The sequence below is a fragment of the Triplophysa rosa genome, linkage group LG17, assembly GCF_024868665.1.
Source record: "Triplophysa rosa linkage group LG17, Trosa_1v2, whole genome shotgun sequence".
Taxonomy (NCBI): Eukaryota; Metazoa; Chordata; class Actinopteri; order Cypriniformes; family Nemacheilidae; genus Triplophysa; species Triplophysa rosa.
The window spans coordinates 22,580,439-22,600,236 of NC_079906.1; the positions used below are offsets into that span (position 1 = coordinate 22,580,439).

At 39.4% G+C, this 19,798-nt stretch overlaps 1 protein-coding gene across 1 annotated transcript; it reads right to left on the minus strand.

The window, feature by feature from the left end:
- Positions 1 to 22: 22 nt before the first annotated feature.
- eeig1a (estrogen-induced osteoclastogenesis regulator 1a) lies at positions 23 to 19,394 on the minus strand. Its single transcript, XM_057356265.1, has 12 exons — positions 19,232 to 19,394; positions 18,846 to 19,093; positions 6,979 to 7,099; positions 6,736 to 6,765; positions 4,855 to 4,971; positions 4,728 to 4,774; positions 4,531 to 4,643; positions 3,497 to 3,592; positions 2,987 to 3,155; positions 2,782 to 2,903; positions 2,622 to 2,691; positions 23 to 1,666 (listed from the first exon to the last, which is right to left on the minus strand). The coding sequence occupies exons 2-12, from the start codon at positions 18,986 to 18,988 to the stop codon at positions 1,621 to 1,623; spliced, it is 1,074 nt and encodes a 357-aa protein (XP_057212248.1). The 5' UTR covers positions 18,989 to 19,093; positions 19,232 to 19,394; the 3' UTR covers positions 23 to 1,620.
- Between the last annotated feature and the right edge of the window lie 404 nt (positions 19,395 to 19,798).

A 19,798-nucleotide genomic window follows, 5' to 3' on the forward strand; every position in this document is an offset into this window, starting at 1 on the left:
GAATAAGTTGAAAATGTTACATTTTATTCATTAAAAACAGCTTAGATTCACAGAAATAGTGCACTACTGAGAAATACAAGTGATTTTCATTGAAATGATAGATCTTTCTTAAGTTATACGTCTATAGCTTTACAAAGGTTATCTTATTTGCAGGAGATACACAGAGCTCGTGCATTTGGTGCTCTAAATTAAAATCCAGAAGATGGAAAGCTGCGTTTGGTGCCGAGCGGATGAACGTCATACTGCCTGTGAAAGTTCATGTTAAGTGCATCAGGTTTTTCTAACAAAAACTTAAAAATGCCAAAACTCTACAGAGAAAATGTTTGTTACAAGGTGAGCAAATCCAGATTATATTCTAATGATAAGAAACAAGAGAAAATCTGCTCTTAAAAAAGAATAAAATCCGCATACTTTAAAAACTCGGTTCAGAGATTTCCACAAGCACTCGGTTCATACAGACAGCACCGCACGCATGAATCACAGTTTTCCAGACACTGAAACTTCAAAAGCATTTGAAACGCTTGTTACTGTAAAACACAATCTTAATTTCTCTAGGGAATTTCTGGGAAGGAAAATAGGCGATGGGGTGAAGTTTCTCGGAGTGTCAAACAATGCTGTTCGGTTGAAGGATTTCAAAAACACGTGACTGGATGTCTCTTAAGATATTCTGAAGAATCAAACAGTCATCGGTCCTGCCCTGACTGCATTAGACTGACTGTATAGAGCGATATTAAACGGCTCTTTATGTTAGACCAAATTCTTATTTTGTCCAAATAAACATGATCATAAAATGATCGAACTATAGTTTGGCACCCCAAAAGAGTTTAAGAGCGAATCCGACAAAAACATGTAAAAACACATCAGGGTCACATTTCACTCCTGAAGAAAGAAAGAAAAAGTATTTCTTAAAGAAAATGATATCTATTCTATTATATTGACACAAAAATGTGAATGTAAAAATGCAAATAAAATGCTCTTAATAGACTTTTCTTCATGTTGAATACGTGTCATTTTTGTCTTTAGATTTTGGAGGAATTTTGACCCTGACACGTTCTCGCGAGATTCACCCATAAAGTGCGATAATTGATTTTGATAACACTTGTTATACAATACGTGGGAATATTGTGTCGCACAGCAACGGCTTCGTTCGCTTCTGCCGGGAATCAGCTGAAGGTCGTGATAAAGACACAATGAACACCTGTCGGATACAAGACAATGGACAAGATTTTTCCTGAAGGTCGGAAACCAACGTCCGTCCTTTCACTGTATTCAGACCAGCTGATACTCCAGGATACACGTCACACATCAGGAAAATCTTATAGAGTTCTTATCAAGTCAAGATCCGATGCGTTTTATACTTCTCTTAACACTGAGCAGACGTCACACTACAAATACACAGAATCAGACAAAAGCGGTAACAAACAAGACCAACACGGCCGCATGTAGACAACATAAATATAGAACACATGTTAGTGGTTCAGGTTCTACTCCTAAACGCTCTTCTGTTGTGCAACTGCAGCAGAACACGCTGACTTCAAAGACACAAACAAACAAAGTGTCGTATGGGGTTCAGACTCCTGGAGACGTCAGAAGAGGTTTGGACTGAGACGTCGCAGGAATCTAATGACTTTCAATGACCACAGGCTCAAACACACCAGCAGAGACTCTGTGAACACAATACAGACAGACAATCGTCAGTGACGTGTGCGTGTGTGCAACCCAGTATCACACCGATTTGTGTAACAGACACGCTAGTCCACTCGCATGTATGAAGGTGGAGTACCAGCAGGGGGCGATAATAACGTATACCATATATTCTATTATATTGGGGTGTAATAGTTTTTTTATTTAATCACACATCGTGTTTTGTGTACATTCATTGTTTCGTACGCACATTTAAGGCGCATTTGAGCATGTACCCAGACCCCACCTCTGAACCTAAAAGTTTGTAACTTATACTATACAATATAAAACACAACACATAACAGTCAAATATGGCTACACATGCAATTTTTTCAAAAAGTGCAATTATTCCAAGCGATCCCCTTCTCCGTCCGCCATAAATAAAACTCCGGAGCGACCGCGCACAGTGACAGAATTCAAACATTGAGCCGGTGACACAACGTCGATAGGTGAAATGGCATTGGCTCTCGTGTGCCTTGTGACTGGTTGCGTCATTACGTTAGCTTACGTTACCGCACCGATTGCATCACGCGCTAACGTTGAGCGTACACGTTAATAAAACACGACTGCGCGCATTCCTGGAGCACGATCGTCAGCCATTAAAACCTGCTGTGCTCGCACAACGATATCGTACGGCTTTAGAAGACTCGGAATGCTTTTTTTGGTCAGTGTTTGCAGTAAACTAACTTCTATTTGCTTGTTGAGTGTTTTTTATGGTTGGGAAGCGATTTGTTTTAGGTTTAGTGTAGGAGTGGGGTTAGGTGCTCTAATATACCTATTAAAGCACAAATAATAAGTATTTATAACATCGTTTCAGTTTTACAAATGCAATGAACCGAGCATGTCATTTTCATGTCTATTACACGCTTTGGCGTGACACCGGGTTGGTGTTTGTGTGTTAAAACCGGAGCAAGCGCAGGTCTTGTGTGTCAGATCACCTGTTTCCCAGCTGAATGCCGCTCAACGCCGTCGTTCCATCTCTGCTTACAAACAATCTCAGGTTACTATCTGAAGAAACGACAGAGAGGAGATAAACCGCCGAGTGAGCCAAACATGACTGAATCAAACCGAGATGTCAACGTCGATCAAATGTCTTACCTTCATTGTTACTGATGTCAGCAAAGTTTTGGCTCTGAACGATCTTCTCCACAATATCATCGGCGTCCATGCGCGTGTCATTGACCCAGGACGGGTGATCCTCCACCGAGTCCTGCTTCCTCCTGCAACAAACAGAAGAAAACACAAGATGTCTTCACAGTCACCGACCCCCGGGTCAGGACCGTCCGGCGTGAAGTGGACGTACCGTGGAGGTCTGTTGGAGGGTAACAGGGGTCGCGGTGGTCGTGGAGGTCGTTCGGGACGGGTGTCGCTCTCAGACGGCGGGTCAGCGCTCACACTGCTGCCTGTAGACGTGTTCCTGCGGTGTGTCAGATCAGACAAACTGGAGGAACACGAGTGCTCTGTGCTGTAGCCTTAACACAAGCGCATGAAAACAGACGCAGCTATTGAGATTTTCATTGGTAAAACAGATGCGTTCTCAGCTTTTCAACCCCATTGATGGGTGCCCGACAAACACAGACACTGACAGCACCAGTTTGAGACTGTCTGTGTCAGCTGGATGTAAAGCAAACATTCCCACACATCAGCAGCGTCTCCAGAGAGCAGAGCATAGGAGAAAACAGGAAGCTATAGGAAACTACTTCCTGAATCTGTTACCGGGACGACATGCAAGAGAATGTACAGAATTCACTGCAGCTTCTCCTCCCGTGTGGAGTCGACGTAAACACACACACACACACACACACACACACACCTGAGAGTTTACTCTGTTGACTGGCATAACTCGAGTTGCGTGAATGACCCGTGTGAAACGATTCTTCAGGACTCTGATCCGCCTCCTCAGAAAGTCCTGAATGAAACACAAATGTCATACATGTAACAAAACACTGTGCTATATCATGTTTTATAGGACTTCTCACCAAACCACTGAAACATGGCAGTAAAGATATAAAACATACAATTGGGCAACACAAAAAATGATCACAATAAAGATAATTGTGTTCTGCACCTTGGTCAAAACATTATTTTGACATTATGGGAATTCATTTATTCGTGTATTTTATTGCTTTTTCTGCTGAAATTCACATAACCGTAACGCGTCCTGATTTGTCTGAGTGCATTATATATTGTCATTCAAACAGAATATGATTAAAATACTGTGAAAAAACGATTGGATGTTCTACTAGATGTTCTCAAATGACAGAAAAATGATTGACAGACTATTCATGTAGAATAAAAAATGAAGAAATAGTGGAAGAAAGACGTGTCCAGGACTGATGTTCTCATCCTCCGTAACGTATTTTAAAGACCGTTTAAACGCACACAAAGATATTTACATTAAGTTTGATTTCATGTGACGAAACGCATCTACCGGTGCCTTTTAAATGGCTAACAAGTTAACAAATTACTTCATATTTTTCTAGTTAAACACTTTAAATTCTCTCGTCACGACTTTTTCCCACATTTAATGTGTAATATTCTATTAAAATATAATTCATTAATGTCTTATCATGTATGATGAATAAAATCTTGCTTAGGCATCATGACTTCGCTTGTTTTGACCAAAACATGCTATGAGATTGACCGTTTTAAATGGTTACGGTAATGAGAATTTTTAAGGCCTCTTTTTGTACAACATTTTTTTTATCGTGTTAAACTGTCAGTAAAAGTGTTGCAATGAATGCCTTTAAACATGTCATACCTTGTTTTAAATGAATATAAAGGGAATTTGTTGATACACGTGTTTTTAAGAAAATCATGTTTGACATCTTATAACCAAGATTTTACCAGAAATGAGTACAGAAGCTCTTAAGACATCAGACGTCCCCTCTCCTTTACAGCCCGGCTGCAGGGAGTGATCTCGACCCGCCACCGCTATACATTTGGCGGTGCTCGGGGCTCTAAACACAGAGAAAGTGAAACGCTTACACTCATAGCAAGAGGGCAGCACAGCCCACATTACACACAACAACACAAACACTCACGTTTTAAAACAGGGATCTCCAGATAACAGGGTCATTCCAATGGTCACCTTGAAAAACACAAAAGAACAGATTTCAGAACTGAAAAGAAAAGTGTTGCGGTTGTGTCAGCTTCAGTTTGACCTCTGACCTTTAGGATGGAGTTGTCCTGCCGTGTGTTTCTGGTGTCGTATCCCTCCAGCAGACAGCAGCGTACGGTGGAGCCAGAACCGGCGAACTCGGCCATGTTCAGATCAGCAAAGCCCAGCTGAAGAATTCACAGACATATTAAACATCAGAGAGATGCTTCTCATCCCATCATGCGCTGATAAATGTGCTGATGTTAAACATGATCTGATCAGCACATGGAGAACATTAATCTTGCGGACTTTCTTCCCCTTTTCAACGGAGTCTCTGACAGATTCTAATAAAAGCTACGAATGGGAATATCTGATTACTGTCAAGATAAACTCTCTGATCACATCACACCGAGCCATATGATCTCATTTTAAGAGCAGACATTTATAAGAATCATTTTCTTGCGCGTTTTTAAACCCTTCTTGGACATTTTCTGAAGTATTTGTTGTATCTGACAGGCACATTTTCCCTGATGCCATTATTTTTCTAATAGGAACATCCCCTAAAACCCCTAAAAAAAAGGAACCTGGATACATTATGACTGATTTGCAAAACAATCAGAAATACATCTGCAACTGTACTATATACAGTATTTATAAATATCTGATCACATGTTACACCAACATTTTTGTTACATACAAAGTCACAGAATACATATACAAGCATACACATATTCACATACAACCACAAAATAACCACAATGTCCAGCAATAATAGAAAAGAGGACGAAGCAAAGAAAAGGAAAAGGAGAGGAAAAGAATTTACTAACAGACCAATTGAACAGATATCATTAAAGTCATCTTTAAGGTTGCCATGTTTTATAAAATTGCTCAATTTTATTTATTAGGGACTATCTAATTTTCTCTAAATGCAAAGGTTTCATCGCACGAAAGGGATAATCCACGGTTAGCTGTGATTTAAAGGATTTTAATGCACGACACGGAGGCCAAGAACCACCATTAAAGGAATCCTATAATGCACGGCTAGCCGTGGATTATTCCGCTTATACCATGGTCCTTTGCAAAGTTAAAAACAAGTTAAAGCTGTTATTGATGTTTACAGTCTAATTTTGGATCAGACAGGTGAAAATGACGGATATTTTCCCCAGTTAATTTCAAACTGACTGGAACTACTTGTGCAGTAAACGGTTTTAATGCACACCTTCCAGCCAATCAGAATCAAGTATTCAAACAGACTATAGTATAATCATGGATATTTAACGGATGCTTTTGCGGTACGTTTATATTAACTGGTACTTTGACTTCGACAAAAGCCAAATCACAGATCCGAGTGTTTGGCAAAACTTTACCGGCTGATTTACTGTAACGTCTCACTCATCTCGGCCAGCACATGTTCTTATTTTCAGCGTGTCTTCAGAGAAGCCGGAGTATTTTTAGATCAGGGAAATCCAAATTTAGTTTTACAGGAGATGAAAATACAAGGCGAAGTCAAAGAAGTACGGAAGAGTGAAGCATTCACCAGCATTGTGTGCTATCTAGGGCACTTCTAAGTGACGGAAGTGATAACTGTGATGTTGACTGCGAAGTGTTTACGATGATGTACGTTGGCCTGTCTGTAAGTGTGATTAATTCCTTTTAATGACCACCTCGGGTTTGATTAAACCATCAAAAGATGACTACATATACAGTAGAAAATCTTTCATACATATTTGAATAACATATAAAAGAATTTTCCAAGGTCGGACATCACTTTTGGCCACTACTGTATGTACTGTAAAAATCCCGATGTGAGATTATTCACAGCAGAACTAAATACAAAAAAACATGTCATTTTAATGACATGTGTGTGAACTCCTGAACTCGGCTGTATAACGCACCATTTGTTCTATAAATAAATGTGAGCAAAAGGGAAAGATGTGGAAGTGTTCACTTACCTTTGAATATGCTTTTCCTCCTTTCAGTTCCTGTAATGAAAACAGGAAGATTCTCGCGTTCAGTGACACTTAAACATCCTGCATTAAATCTCCACACAAACATCGAAAACCTTTGGCTTTGTTCTTAATTCTCCATCCAAGTTCAACTCAAACACAGACCTACTTTTGAGAGTTTCACCTCAGACGACCTGAAACTGAAGCTGACATCAACGAGACTGATGTGCGTGTAAGAGTTCAGCTCACCTTCCTGACAGAGACGCGACACACGCAGGGGTCCAGAACACCCGTGTTAGGATTGGCGCTCATTTTGCACACAAAGGAGAACCTCTTTCTCCATCGGACCGAGTTGTCGTGGACTTCTTCTCTGTGGGTGAGACAACAGCAGACAGAACACATGTGTGATATGTTGATGTTAGTGGTGATATCTGCTCTTGACTGATGTTCTCAAGCTGTGACGCTGTTTGTGATGGCGAGTAGCAGTTCAAGTTCGTGACTGAAGATCTTCCAAAACCTCCAAAGACCACAAGCTGAGATCAAACCACATCGATTCATTTCAGTTGCACTATATGAGAAAACTTTTCAATTTAAAGTCCCCGTGAACCGGATTGTTTTTACTTCCGTATTTTGACGCATTTCCAAGCGAAATGGAATTTCGAATGAGAAAAATTGTGGGCGTGGCTTTCGTTTTTTTCTGCGATTTGATTGGATGCATGAAAACAGCCGTTGCATTTTGAAATGGAACTGGCAGCATGCTGACAGTTGAAGGGGAGGAGTTAACGGATGCTCCGCCCAAGCCGTCTAATTTACATCATCTGAGATGGACAGTCATGACAGGACGGAAGTGCATTTTCAGATTGTATAAGAAGATTATGAGGGCACACGAATATAAAAAAAGAGAACGACCCACATTGATAAGCTATTTACAATAAACACTGAAATATTTCATGAAAGAATGGGCATTGTTATCATTTAATTTCACTGGGACTTTAAGACTCATTTTAATGTATAGTTTACACAGAAGAAATAACAATGTGTTTCTAAAAAAACCTGTAACATTATTCCCTCGTTTTTTTATAAGTCGTTGAGGGTAAACAGTAAACACACTTTACGGTCTGCAAATAATATTAAATTACAATAAGAAATGGTTCTACATGAAACTTCATTTTATTTTAGTAAAACATAATTTCTTAATTTTTATGTTTATTTTACGATCTATACGGTATACATCTATATTCACAAACACCACTCCTGTTTACTATACAAATACACACAGGCAGTTAGTCACATATATACACACAAATACAGGAACAAAAAGTACACACACAAACCCATAAATGTCTTGAAGGATATAAAAACAGCCCAGAAGCAACACGATTGAATATTCATGATGTCCTGACCATCTGCTACACCAACAAACATGCGTATCCCCCCCCAAAAAAAACATATTTTCTGCTTGAATTCAGAATAACTTGTGTGTTAAATTAACAATAACAGATACATTTGTGTGTGTGGTGAACGTCAATGTGTGCCAAAAGTAATACAAATATTAAGAGTACAGAAGAGCCACATACTGCGTGTAAAGTCACGTGTCAATAATACGACTGAGATTTGATCTCGGCTAGAAAAAATGAATCTGTTTAAGGATATTTACACGTCATCATGGATTTCTCTTATATATATATATATATATATATATATATACACACATTACACACACACACACCAGAGCTCCAGGACAAACCCGAGCAGAGACACGCAGGCATCTTATCTCATGTGTCATGTGGCTTATCGCCAATGACAGCATCTGTTCCTAATCCTGACACGCACACGCACACACACGGTGTTACGTCAGTGTGGATTCACTCCTACACTCACGGGTTTGGAATGACATGAGGTTGAGTAAGTGATCAAAGAATTTACATGTGCAACAGAAAGGTTCTATAGATGTTGAACAAGTACGAGCGGCGTGACATCAGAATATTGCGACTGACCAATCAGAATCAAGTATTCCAGAGGGCCGTGTGATAATGTTGGATGAACCCATTAAACCCATGCAAAGTCAGAGAACCCCAGCAGCACCAGTGCCGTCTATTCTCTCCCCCCATCACATTCTAACATTCCAGGAGCCCTGGTACTTTGTTTCATCGCCGTGGAAACCACAACAACCTTGTGTCCACGGTAACCCTCGCAGAACAGAAAAGAACGGCACAAGTAGTTGAGAGTGAAAGAGAGAGAGAGAGAGAGAGTCTCCAGAACAGAATATTACCGAGGCTCAGGACTGACTGGCTCCAAAACAGCCTAGCAACCATGAAAACGCCCCTAGCAACCGTTTCTCACATGACACAGCTCGCAGTCTTATGATTAATTTCTGCTCTAAATTCCAAACCATTCCAGTGGAAAGAAAACGAGTTAAACCTCTTAGAAGAGAAACCTTATAATAACCGCACAACACAACAGACATTGTGCGTCAGCGCTGTAAACACAAGAGCGTTTTCTCCTTTCACGCTCGAGCTCGTCTCCCACGACAAACTCAATCAGCGCTGGTGAATGAGCCGATTGTTAAGAGACTCGGCACAATATGGAGCGTTCAAAAGATCCGCGAGTGAGTGTCGTGTGGAATGAATATGCATCAGATGCTGACCGAACAGACGGACACAATCCCAGACAGGTGTGTGAAGACAACACACACCGAGTTTAACATCAAGACTAAAGAAGACTAAATAAAGATGACTAAGATTACAATTTACTGCAAAAAAATGAATTTCTTGATTAACAAAATACACTTACCCGAGAAGCAAAATTTAAGAAATAATGTCTTGTTTTCTGAATAATTTATCAAATTATCAATAATGTATAACTGAGTTTATGCTTAACGAGATCTGCCAATGGCTTAGAAAAAAATAAACCTAATTCATAGGGAAATCATTTCTTTTTGCAGTGTTTATAATAAGGTTGTATTCAATAAGATTAGTCAACATGAACCAACACAGAAAAATACTTGATGTATTATCTTGTAACATTTTTCAAATGCAAAGTTGAAAGTGTTCAAATTATAAATGCACAATGAGCTGACACGAACAAACGTACAAGATGTGTTGTAATAAGCTAACTAACATTAAAACGATGAGTAAATCCATCGATCAATCTTATCGTAAAGTATGCAGATATAGAAGGTAAAAAAAGAAAACGAAAAGAAAATGAAAGAAAAACTCTGTAAAGACAGACCCCCAGCACCCCTCTCAACGACCAACGCAATGACCTCCTCAAATTCAATAGTTCTGCTTGAACGCGACTAACCCAAACGCCCGGCGTGACTGAAGCCGTCGCACAGGTTTTGATCGTCGTCTGTTCCAAACCATTGGCTAAAGTAAGTCCACGTCTCCATTTGTTCATCTTGAATCGGCGGCGGAGCTCGTCTGGGAGTCAGATCACTCTCATTGGCTGTTCGGTTTAGCAAACCAAAAAACCAGAAAACAAAAACGAAAGTGACGACAACAAGCAAACGATGAAGATAAGAGGGAACGCACGGGATGCTTTACACATTTGTATCCCAGCAGCTCCGTTTTGGGTCTCAAATATCAACTACTGCCACCTGCTGGAATGGACAATTATTTCTCTCACGCAGGTCGAGAACGAACGTGCTATTAGCCGTCGGGTTTCGACCATCGGCTTGGTGTGTACCTTACACACATCTCAGAGCTCACGATGATGCTGACATACACTTTGCAGAAAAGCTTTTACTTCACTTAGTGTCGACAAAATGTAAAATGCTAAATGTTAACATTGTTCAAACTATACTATATTTACTTTTTTCAATTCCATTTTATTTTATTACCATTGTTATCTTTCTTTCCGTTTGTATACGCGCCGGCACTATTTGTACGCAGCCCAGCTGCAAATGCTTTGGCAATAGGAATGTACAGCATACCGCTCACACTGTTAATGTAACGTCCCATCATTTCATACTGTATACAGTGTCACAAACTGTTGTAATATTTCAATCTGAACAGACAGAAAGTGATTTTGGTACGGCCTGTCTAAGCCAGTTTACTGGATGATTCACAGGAGCAGAAATGTGCTGCTCGAACAAGATTGTAATCTCTCATCCTGTAGTTCAGTTGGTGTCACAGTCCAGACCACCACAGCGCCTGCACAAACATCACATTCACATCAGACCTTCCTATACTATCAGCTACCGGACACAGAGCGCTGGCTTCCGTCAGTGCTGGACGACACAAGGCTAAATGTACAGAGGGTTTGACTCAGATCTGCTGGAGTCATTTGGCCAAATGTGCCGGGGCTTTAATGAAAACACACACTTTAAACTGTTGGACTCCAAGTTGAAAATGTTGTCATTGTTTAAGGCTGTCTTTTGTTTTCAGACCCGAATGAGGATTTTCTTTCAGAAAGTGTTCAGAAAGTTTTGGGTTATTTGGTTACAATGGGAGTGAATGGTGATCAGTTCTTCTTGAGCTTCAAAAGGACAAAAGCATTATATATAACGTCATGTGACTCGCTATATTTAAAAGAATAGGCATTTGGACAGATTTGGTGAAAAACACTCCCACTGCATACCAGAAAAAGCACAATAACGACATTTTAGTTGTTTGAACAACATGAGGGTGAATAATGACACATTTTTTAGGTGAACTATTCCTTTATGAAAAGGCGAGCAGTTCAGCAAAAATGAACACAAATAAAACCTTCTGTTTAAATCAATTTAAAAACAATGTTTATTTCCTCAAATGCACAACAACATTTCCCTTAGTTTTATTATTGTAAACGTGTCATGTTTTTTGTTACCCTTTGTATAACCACATTTTTTCTACAAATACAAAAAAACTATGGTTAATGTAGTAAAATCATGGTTAATTTGTGGTTTCACAAGCGAAAGTTAAGCAAGTTACATAAGTTAGTTAAATAAGTAAGTTATTTCTGCTTAGAAAATGTTTACAACTTTAAGGGCCCTATCATACACCCGTGCACGGTTATTTAAAGAGCGCGTTAGTAATGTTTGGCCATAGAATGTGTGACCCACACAGAGGGACACGCAGCAGCACACAAACATGCCAAATAATAAAAATAAAAGGATTACAATGTAAAGGATTATTATTGTGGACATAACGATAAAAATCCGACTTGTCCTGTAGATGGTCTGCTCGCGCGTGATGTTAAAGCGAATGAGCAGACCATTTACAGGACATGTTTTCGTAACACTTTACAATAAGGTGCTATTAGTAAATGCATTAGCTAGCATTAGCTAACAATGAACAAATTAGTTTTTCAACATTTATTAATCCTTGTTAATGTTAGTTAATGTCAATACAATTATTCATGTTAGTTCATGGTGCATTAACTAATGTTAACAGACACAACGTTTGATTTAAAAAAAAAATGTAAATTTTTGTTAAAAAAGTTTTTGTAAATGCTGAAATTAACACGAACTAAGATTAAAAAATGCTGTCGAAGAATTGATCATTGTTAGATTATGTTAGCTAATGCAACTAATTAACAAATAGCACCTTTTTGTAAAGTGTTATAACAAGTTTTTGTTTTCATCACTTTTTATCTTTATGTACACAATAATGTGTGACTCATTAAGAAAATAGGGACAATGCGTCGGGCTCGCCGACCATTTTTCCCATCGTTAAACTCGCAAAAGTGGATTCGGACACGCCCTAAGAGCACTTGCACCGTGCGCTTTATATCATCTGCTTAGACCGTTAAAATAGTGCCAAATGAGTTACCATTTAAATGCACAATTTTTTTTTTAAAATTATGATGGACATTAACGACATTTTTTAAGCGCATCACAGAACTCGCCCATAAGCCCATTGGTCAAAACAGGAAGTTATGGGCAGAATTTCCAATAAATGAAGCGATCTCTCTGCCAACTTGAACTGTGTGTCTTCTGGAGAGGACAAGAAACAGACGGAGAGCCGGAACATTCTGCACAGTGCCTGAGTCACCGGCTCTCGGCCCACACACGGGCCAAATCACATCTCAGAAAGGAAGGTTTAATAAGACCCTCTTGCTTCATATCAAACACATCAACGTACTGTCGTCCAACACAAACACATGCCGAGTGTGTCTGTCCTCACCTCCACATAGATATCATCATGAAAAACAGACTTGAGATTCAACAATCAAGACAAACAAAAAATAACCAAACCAATCAAATCTGCCTGTGCCTGCACAGAACGTTTGTTTCTGCACACTGACAGATTTTCTGCTGGTCCCAGTGCAGATTCATTTCAACATGGAACTGCAAGCAGAAGAGAAGGAATTGGCTTAAGGTGCATTATTTTCAAAAAGAAAAGCCTGCAGCTCATCTGCCCATCTGACTGACATGCGTCACTTTTGGGTGGAAGATGTGAAGGGTGATCAAGAGCAAAGACAAGACATAAAAATGGCACAGTATAGTTCACAGTATGCACACTTAACAATTCCATCAATACATTCCATTAAATTAATCAGCTTGGATCTCTCACGGGACCGACCGTTCTGAACTACGTGTCAATCAATGAAGGTCATGAAATTGATCACACGTGATGTTTCGATGTTTCAAAGTGCCACAGTTGCGTAACAGCAAAAGATCTCCAACATAGAGGAACTCTGAGCAAACACATCTCTGAGAGATCTGAATTTACATCTTTCACATGAGACGTCTGAAGTGGAAACGATAAAACCAAATGGGTGGACACCAAGTTACACAACACAGACCCTACAAGGACCTACAGACTGAAGTCACGAGTCACGACTGACCCTCTAAACGGCCTGGATGCTTACACTATCAAAGATGAAACTGATCTCTGATAACAGAAGATAAGTGATCTTGAAGATGTCTTCAGAAGCACCACAGATCTTTTGCTTGTTTGTGAGACTCATGCTCATAAGGCGACTCGAGGGTTCCTGTCTGCTGCTGTGTTGTTGTTGTTTAGTTCTCTGATGAAGTAGTCAGATGATAGACTGACGCTTTCACAGAAAGTCCCGTCGGGTAGAACTCAGACATGATGATATCCTCTGTGTGCCAGACACTGTCATGAACGCATGTGAAATATGGGTTTGCCTCGCTCTGGTCAACACACGTTTTGCTCACTCAACACATTCCAGAAAATCTGTTTACAAAGAAGACATCAATCAACGTTATCAACCGGGTGCTTGTTTGTCATGACACAGAAAGATTTGAGACTTGCCGGGTTTCTCACGTGCAGTGACGTCATCGTTGATAGTCTGTTTAGTAATTAAAAATGCAGCGGGAAAACGGTCAGAAGCTGTATTTTTATATCTCTTCTCATGTCCGCAGTACCTGCATATGCAACAATAGTTCTTCATTTTGACGTTTCTACATCAACTGCATGATTCCAGAGAGGACTTGTACGTTATTTTTCTATTACTTCCGTTTGGGACTTTAACTACTGCGCTTTCAGCACATAAACAAAACTGAGAGAAAACCGGTAAACGCATTTACATGCAACGCGAAATCTGAGTAATGGGAAAAAAACTACCTCTGCAGATTGGTTTTTGCTTAAGCCGTTCATGACCTTTAACCGATAAAAAGAAAACTGTTTTACGCGTTTTCATGACTTTACATATATTGGCTTATTAAGCATAATCGGTAGGGCTGTCACGATAAACCGACGATAAATATCACGTGATTTATGCACAGCTTTTGAGTGAAGTACGGGAAAATGCTGCTGCATCCGAAAGCCAGAGGGCGCTCTCGTGCGGAAACTCCACATACACACTGCAGAAGAAGACCATAACACGCTGTAGAATCTAGGAAATGCATATGGACATCTTTTTATCACTGTTACTCAAGCCTCATCGGGTATTTTTAAGATAATAAAGTATATTTATAATGATCGTGTTTGACGGGTGTTGCTTTTTCAAATGCACATTATAAGCGACTCAAACTCGCACTGCTTTTAGATCGAGCAGCATTTCCTACTGATCCCACGGACAAGCTACGCATTAAAAAAAATATCGACACATTGCATATCGCAGCCAGCTCGATTACAATAGGATTTAGTGGTATCGCGATAAATTATCGTGCAGCCCTAAGACTGTGCATGTAAACGCGCTCATTGTCACGAACTGTAATCTATTCATTCGCGTTCATGGCCACGAATTTCCCCTTTTCGTGTCAGTCAGCACGACTTTCAATCTAACGTATTTTGTATAATATGTATAAATATATATCAACACAATCTGATGGGAATTAACGGTTATTTTACAATGTGGCTCATTCGTGTGAATTCCTATTTCCTACGATCTCATTCGTATGTTTTGCATTGATTTGACTTTACACCTGTGACGTTAGGTTTAGGGGCGGGGTTAGTGTAGCCATTTATCATTGCTTCGCCACGATTGTTTTGCAAAATTAGCCTTTGCGTGTCCATGAACACAAATCAATAGATTCTAAATTTCGTGCCAATGCCACGAACTGCCTCGAGACTGGGTTGGTTTATCATGAGCGTAAGAGAACAGAATGATGAAACTGAAGTGTTCAAGGCATGCTGGGTAAAATGCGCATATCACAAATGAAAGACTACACATGTGATGTATATATACAGCCGTCTGTTAGGACATGCACCCAGTGATTTCGGCGGTGCAGGTTTGGATAACAGACCTGCCCCAAAACACCAGCTACAACAACACATGCCATGTTTTCCTCTTCATCAAGAAACCTAAAAACAACTCTAATCTTTTTTTGTTCAGTTTGGTTGAATGGAAAATGTAAAATAAAAAGACATTTACAATCAGAAACATTTTTTATGGATTAATATGATAAAATCAAGTATACGCTCAGATTCATACACAGGGTATCTGCAGGTTTCTGAGAGTTAGATTTAAGACCTTTTTAATACCGTGCAGAATGAAATTTAAGACCAATTTCATAGCAACAAATTTGCACTTCCCCATGGCTAAAGCTCAAACTTTTCTCCATGCGGCACGAACGTGTTATTTGTTAGTTGGTTCCGCCTATTTTGTTCTGCGTGACAAATACACGAACATGATTTTAAAACGAAAATAAAATCTTCTTTACAGTGTCCGTTCGACTGCATTTCTAAGACCTTGGAAACGCGGATTTAATACATTTTAATGCTAATTAAGGCCTTATTTTGACATTATGGAATTTAAGACTTTTTAAGGATCCGCGGACACCCTGCATACAGCAGATACAAACTAAACGACTTTTATTATGAATGGAAGAATCTGTCATAAATATCAAGAGTTGACATATCACCTAAAAAATCCTCTAAATGTATAATCTCTTGAGGAATTCTATGTGAGGCTTTCCATTTAACTCCATTTCATTATGAGGCGGGATAATAACAGCTTCAGATTCAGTTACGGTTCGGCCCACCCAACACTCTTAGAAGAGACTTCTATTCATATACAAACACAACACTTCTATCTTTAACACGTCCTGTACTTCTGTCTACAGTAGCAATGACAGATGTTACATACAGTTTATTTAAAACTAGCTTCAGACACTCGAGTCAAATTCAGAGAGCAGAAAATTGAGTAAGGCTCCGTTGACCAGAGCAGTGAGAAATCTCCCAGCATCCACCGGCACCATCATCAACATCATCAGTGATCAATTTTGCAGGGCCAACACAATCATACTTTACAGGAAATACAGTCTACATAATATCACAATATGTGCTCATGCTATCAGCTCTATAACATTAACACCTGTACAGACGTCAGGACCTGCTTTGAAGAACACTGCCAGCTTTTACATACAGAAGTCTAAAAAGTTGAACGGCCAGTTTAATTCAACAGGTCAGTCAGATGGTGAAAAGAGACGAGAGACTTTTTGGCCCGCTTTCATCGACAAGACTTAAGACTAGTCCCCGACTAAAATGAATGTGTGACCCGTCTTAACTAAAAAAAACTCGCCCTGACATATCTTAAAACATATCAGTGCCATTGCTTTGGCTTATGTTTTTCCTGAAGCATTTGTCTAAAAGCGACTTAAACATCCTAATTTAACGAAGGCAGTCCTGGCTTAAGCTAAACCAAGTCTGTGAAATCAGGCCATAGAGTTTAAGGTGTCTAGCGGCGTCCCAATTCGCATACTATCCGTCGAAAATAGAATTAGTATGTCCCAAATCATAGCATGCTGAAATGAGCATTCTCGGAGAACCTGGATGTTCGAAGTGTGAATCCATGGAGACTTAACGGCTGATATTACCCACAACTCAACACGAGAGGGCGGAGCATAGTGACGCTACACTGCATTAATAAAATTAAAAGACGCTTCACTGAATGAATAAAGGTAAGTATACTGTAAACATTACATACGAAATAATGAATGAATAAATACTTAAATGCAAGGAAAAGCTGCATTTTAATGTTTGTGACAGTTAAGGATCACAGTGTGCGTCGTCTAGGCAAATTACGAAAATTAACCATGGTTTTACTTTAGTTAAAACCAGAAACAACATGGTTACTGTAGTAAAACCATAAGTAATCAATACACCAAAGAAACAAGGTTACTACACTTGTACCACAAAACAACATGGTTAATTTTCTTAAGGTACGGCCACATGCGTTTTGAGTTCGTATGTCCCAGTGCGTGCATACAGTTTTGCACATACTTGAAGGGTATAGTATAAGTGTAAGTAGGTGAATTGGGACGCAGCATCTGTCTCTTGTTTAGTTCCATAATCTTTGGGATTTTATTTACTTCGTTCACAATGTGCTTCTTTTTTATTGTTTAATGTGATTACTGATTAACACACAATATACAAGCCCATACCTTTTATTGAACCCAGAAAATGTCCTTTAATGAATTAACATTCTGCCCTCATTGACCTCCCCTCCTACAATAAGAAGCATTTGTCTCTGGAAAGTGTGTAGATGCCGGCGTACACCATCAGAAGAATCACTTTCATTTGTCATTGTGTGACACTAATGGACTTCAGAACAAGCTGATGTACACAATGAATCTCCATTGATTCAAACACAACAGTGTACAGAACCGCCGAACATCACAACACACTGAACGCTCAACGTCAGAGGAACAGATGGAAAAACACGTGGCATGAATGAGCTCCATCTTTCCTGTTATTCTCAAAGTACAGCAAACAAACAATCAGGAGAAATATAAACGGAGAAATACAGGTCAGCCTAAAAAAGGGAACTCTTTTACAAATATTTATTACTGGAGCTTTTAAGAGCCCTAAACTATGTTTCTACAGTAAGAGACGCTACATTTCATGCCGTTTTTGCTCTTAAATCACGAGTAAACCTAAGAACAACCACCCTAAAAATCATAATAAAAATCAATGTTCACTAAGAGAAATACCTCTGAAATACCTCTCCAAACAGAAAATACATCTGGAACTGATCCTGTGTGTGTGTGTCTGGACTTGGTTTTTATATGTTAGTGGGGACCTAAACCTGAATCCACACCAACACATGGGGATTCGTGTCGCTGTGGGGACCAAAACTGAGGTCCTCATGGGTACAAAAGCTTATAAATTGTACAGAATGATATTTTTTAAAAATCTAAAAATGCAAAAAGTGTTCTATGATCTTTAGGTTTAGGGATAGGGTTAGGGATAGGGGATAGAATATACAGTTTGTACAGTATAAAAACATTACGCCTATGGACTGTCCCCACGGAGATAGTAAACCACACATGTGTGTGTGTGTGTGTGTGTGTGTGTGTGTGTGTGTGTGTGTGTGTGTGTGTGTGTGTGTGTGTGTGTGTGTGTGTGTCCTTCTGATCACATGTTTTGTGACTGATCAACAGATCAGGCAACAGCTAATGGACATGAACAGAAAACCAGATCTATTGCATTCCCTTATTTCATTACACATCCACAGAAGATCTGCAGGAACTCCTTAAAATATTCTACATTAAAACATTTTTAAGTTTCTATGAACATTTTATGCACCCAAAATTATCTGATTCTTTAGAAAACTATCCTGGTGCATCACTTAAGAAACAAGGATTTGACCTACTTTGACGCATTAAGAAATATTTATCTTTAATTGAGTATATAGCAACACAATATACCACTCAATAGCAAAAAATGCGTCGTAATAAGACTGAAGAACCTTTGTTTCTAAGAGAAAAAAACGGTGTTTACCTAGAGGATGAAGCCGTGAAATCTCCATCTATCAGTCTCATTTTACAGAATAAAACTCCATTGACAAAGGGCACAGCCGTCAGCTCCTCCAGAGTGAAGTGAGTCTGGAACTTAAACTTCTTCTTCTTCACTAAAAACGCCATGAACTTGGCTTTATTTCACTCGAATGTCTGATTTTACCACAGTGTTGGTATAAAAGAGTTTCTTCTGTTGCTTTAATCTGTAAGCGTCATGTTTTCATTGTTCATCTGTAGAAAGAAAACAACACAAATCACACAACTCACACCGCGGCGGATGCACACACCGTTTGCTGAAGTGTTCGTCACCATTCTTAATTGATGTTCTTTGTGTTTTCAGGTAATTTTATGAGTGTTTAAATCACGTACCCACGAACGCGTCCGAGTCTCTGGTGCAGCGGCGCGCGAATGACGCGTTGAAACATTTGTTCGCGTTAATGATGCACGTGTAAAATTTCTGTTTTAAGTGTCATCCGTGTTCAGATGTGATCATTTTGTCGCTAAATCACTGAGTGTGTGTTTGCTGGTTTTCTAAAGATTATGAAGCGCCGCCCCCTGTTCACACACACACACACAAACTCGCGCAGACATTCGCAGTCAATCGCGCGCGCAAGCTGAGCAAAAGTAAAATGTATTGTACATTTGTTCTCCTAATATAATTTACTGTCGCATCCAAAAAATATTTTCTTTATTGTAGTTTTACTAGAAAACAGTTGTATTGAGTTGCATAAACAGCCACTGAAACACATGTTTCCGTTATAATCCTCTCACAAACACTAGAGCAGCTGAACATTACATTACATGCCAGTAATGTGAAGAAACACACTTTGTCTCCCTCTAGTGGTGATAAAATTATCAACAGCCAAACTGATCACAAAAAATGGACTTTTTTCTCAAGTTGAAACATGGGTTGACACTGTTTTGCATAAATTAGAC

What these genes read in the sequence shown, in the direction of transcription:
- eeig1a (XM_057356265.1), bottom strand. Translation starts at nt 18,988, where the DNA reads ATGGCGTTTTTAGTGAAGAAGAAGAAGTTTAAGTTCCAGACTCACTTC. An exon ending in TTCACGGCTTCATCCTCTAG is followed by an intron (nt 7,100 to 18,845) that starts GTAAACACCGTT and finishes TCTCACCCACAG; the next exon opens with AGAAGAAGTCCACGACAACT. An exon ending in GGCATTCAGCTGGGAAACAG is followed by an intron (nt 1,667 to 2,621) that starts GTGATCTGACAC and finishes TTGTGTTCACAG; the next exon opens with AGTCTCTGCTGGTGTGTTTG.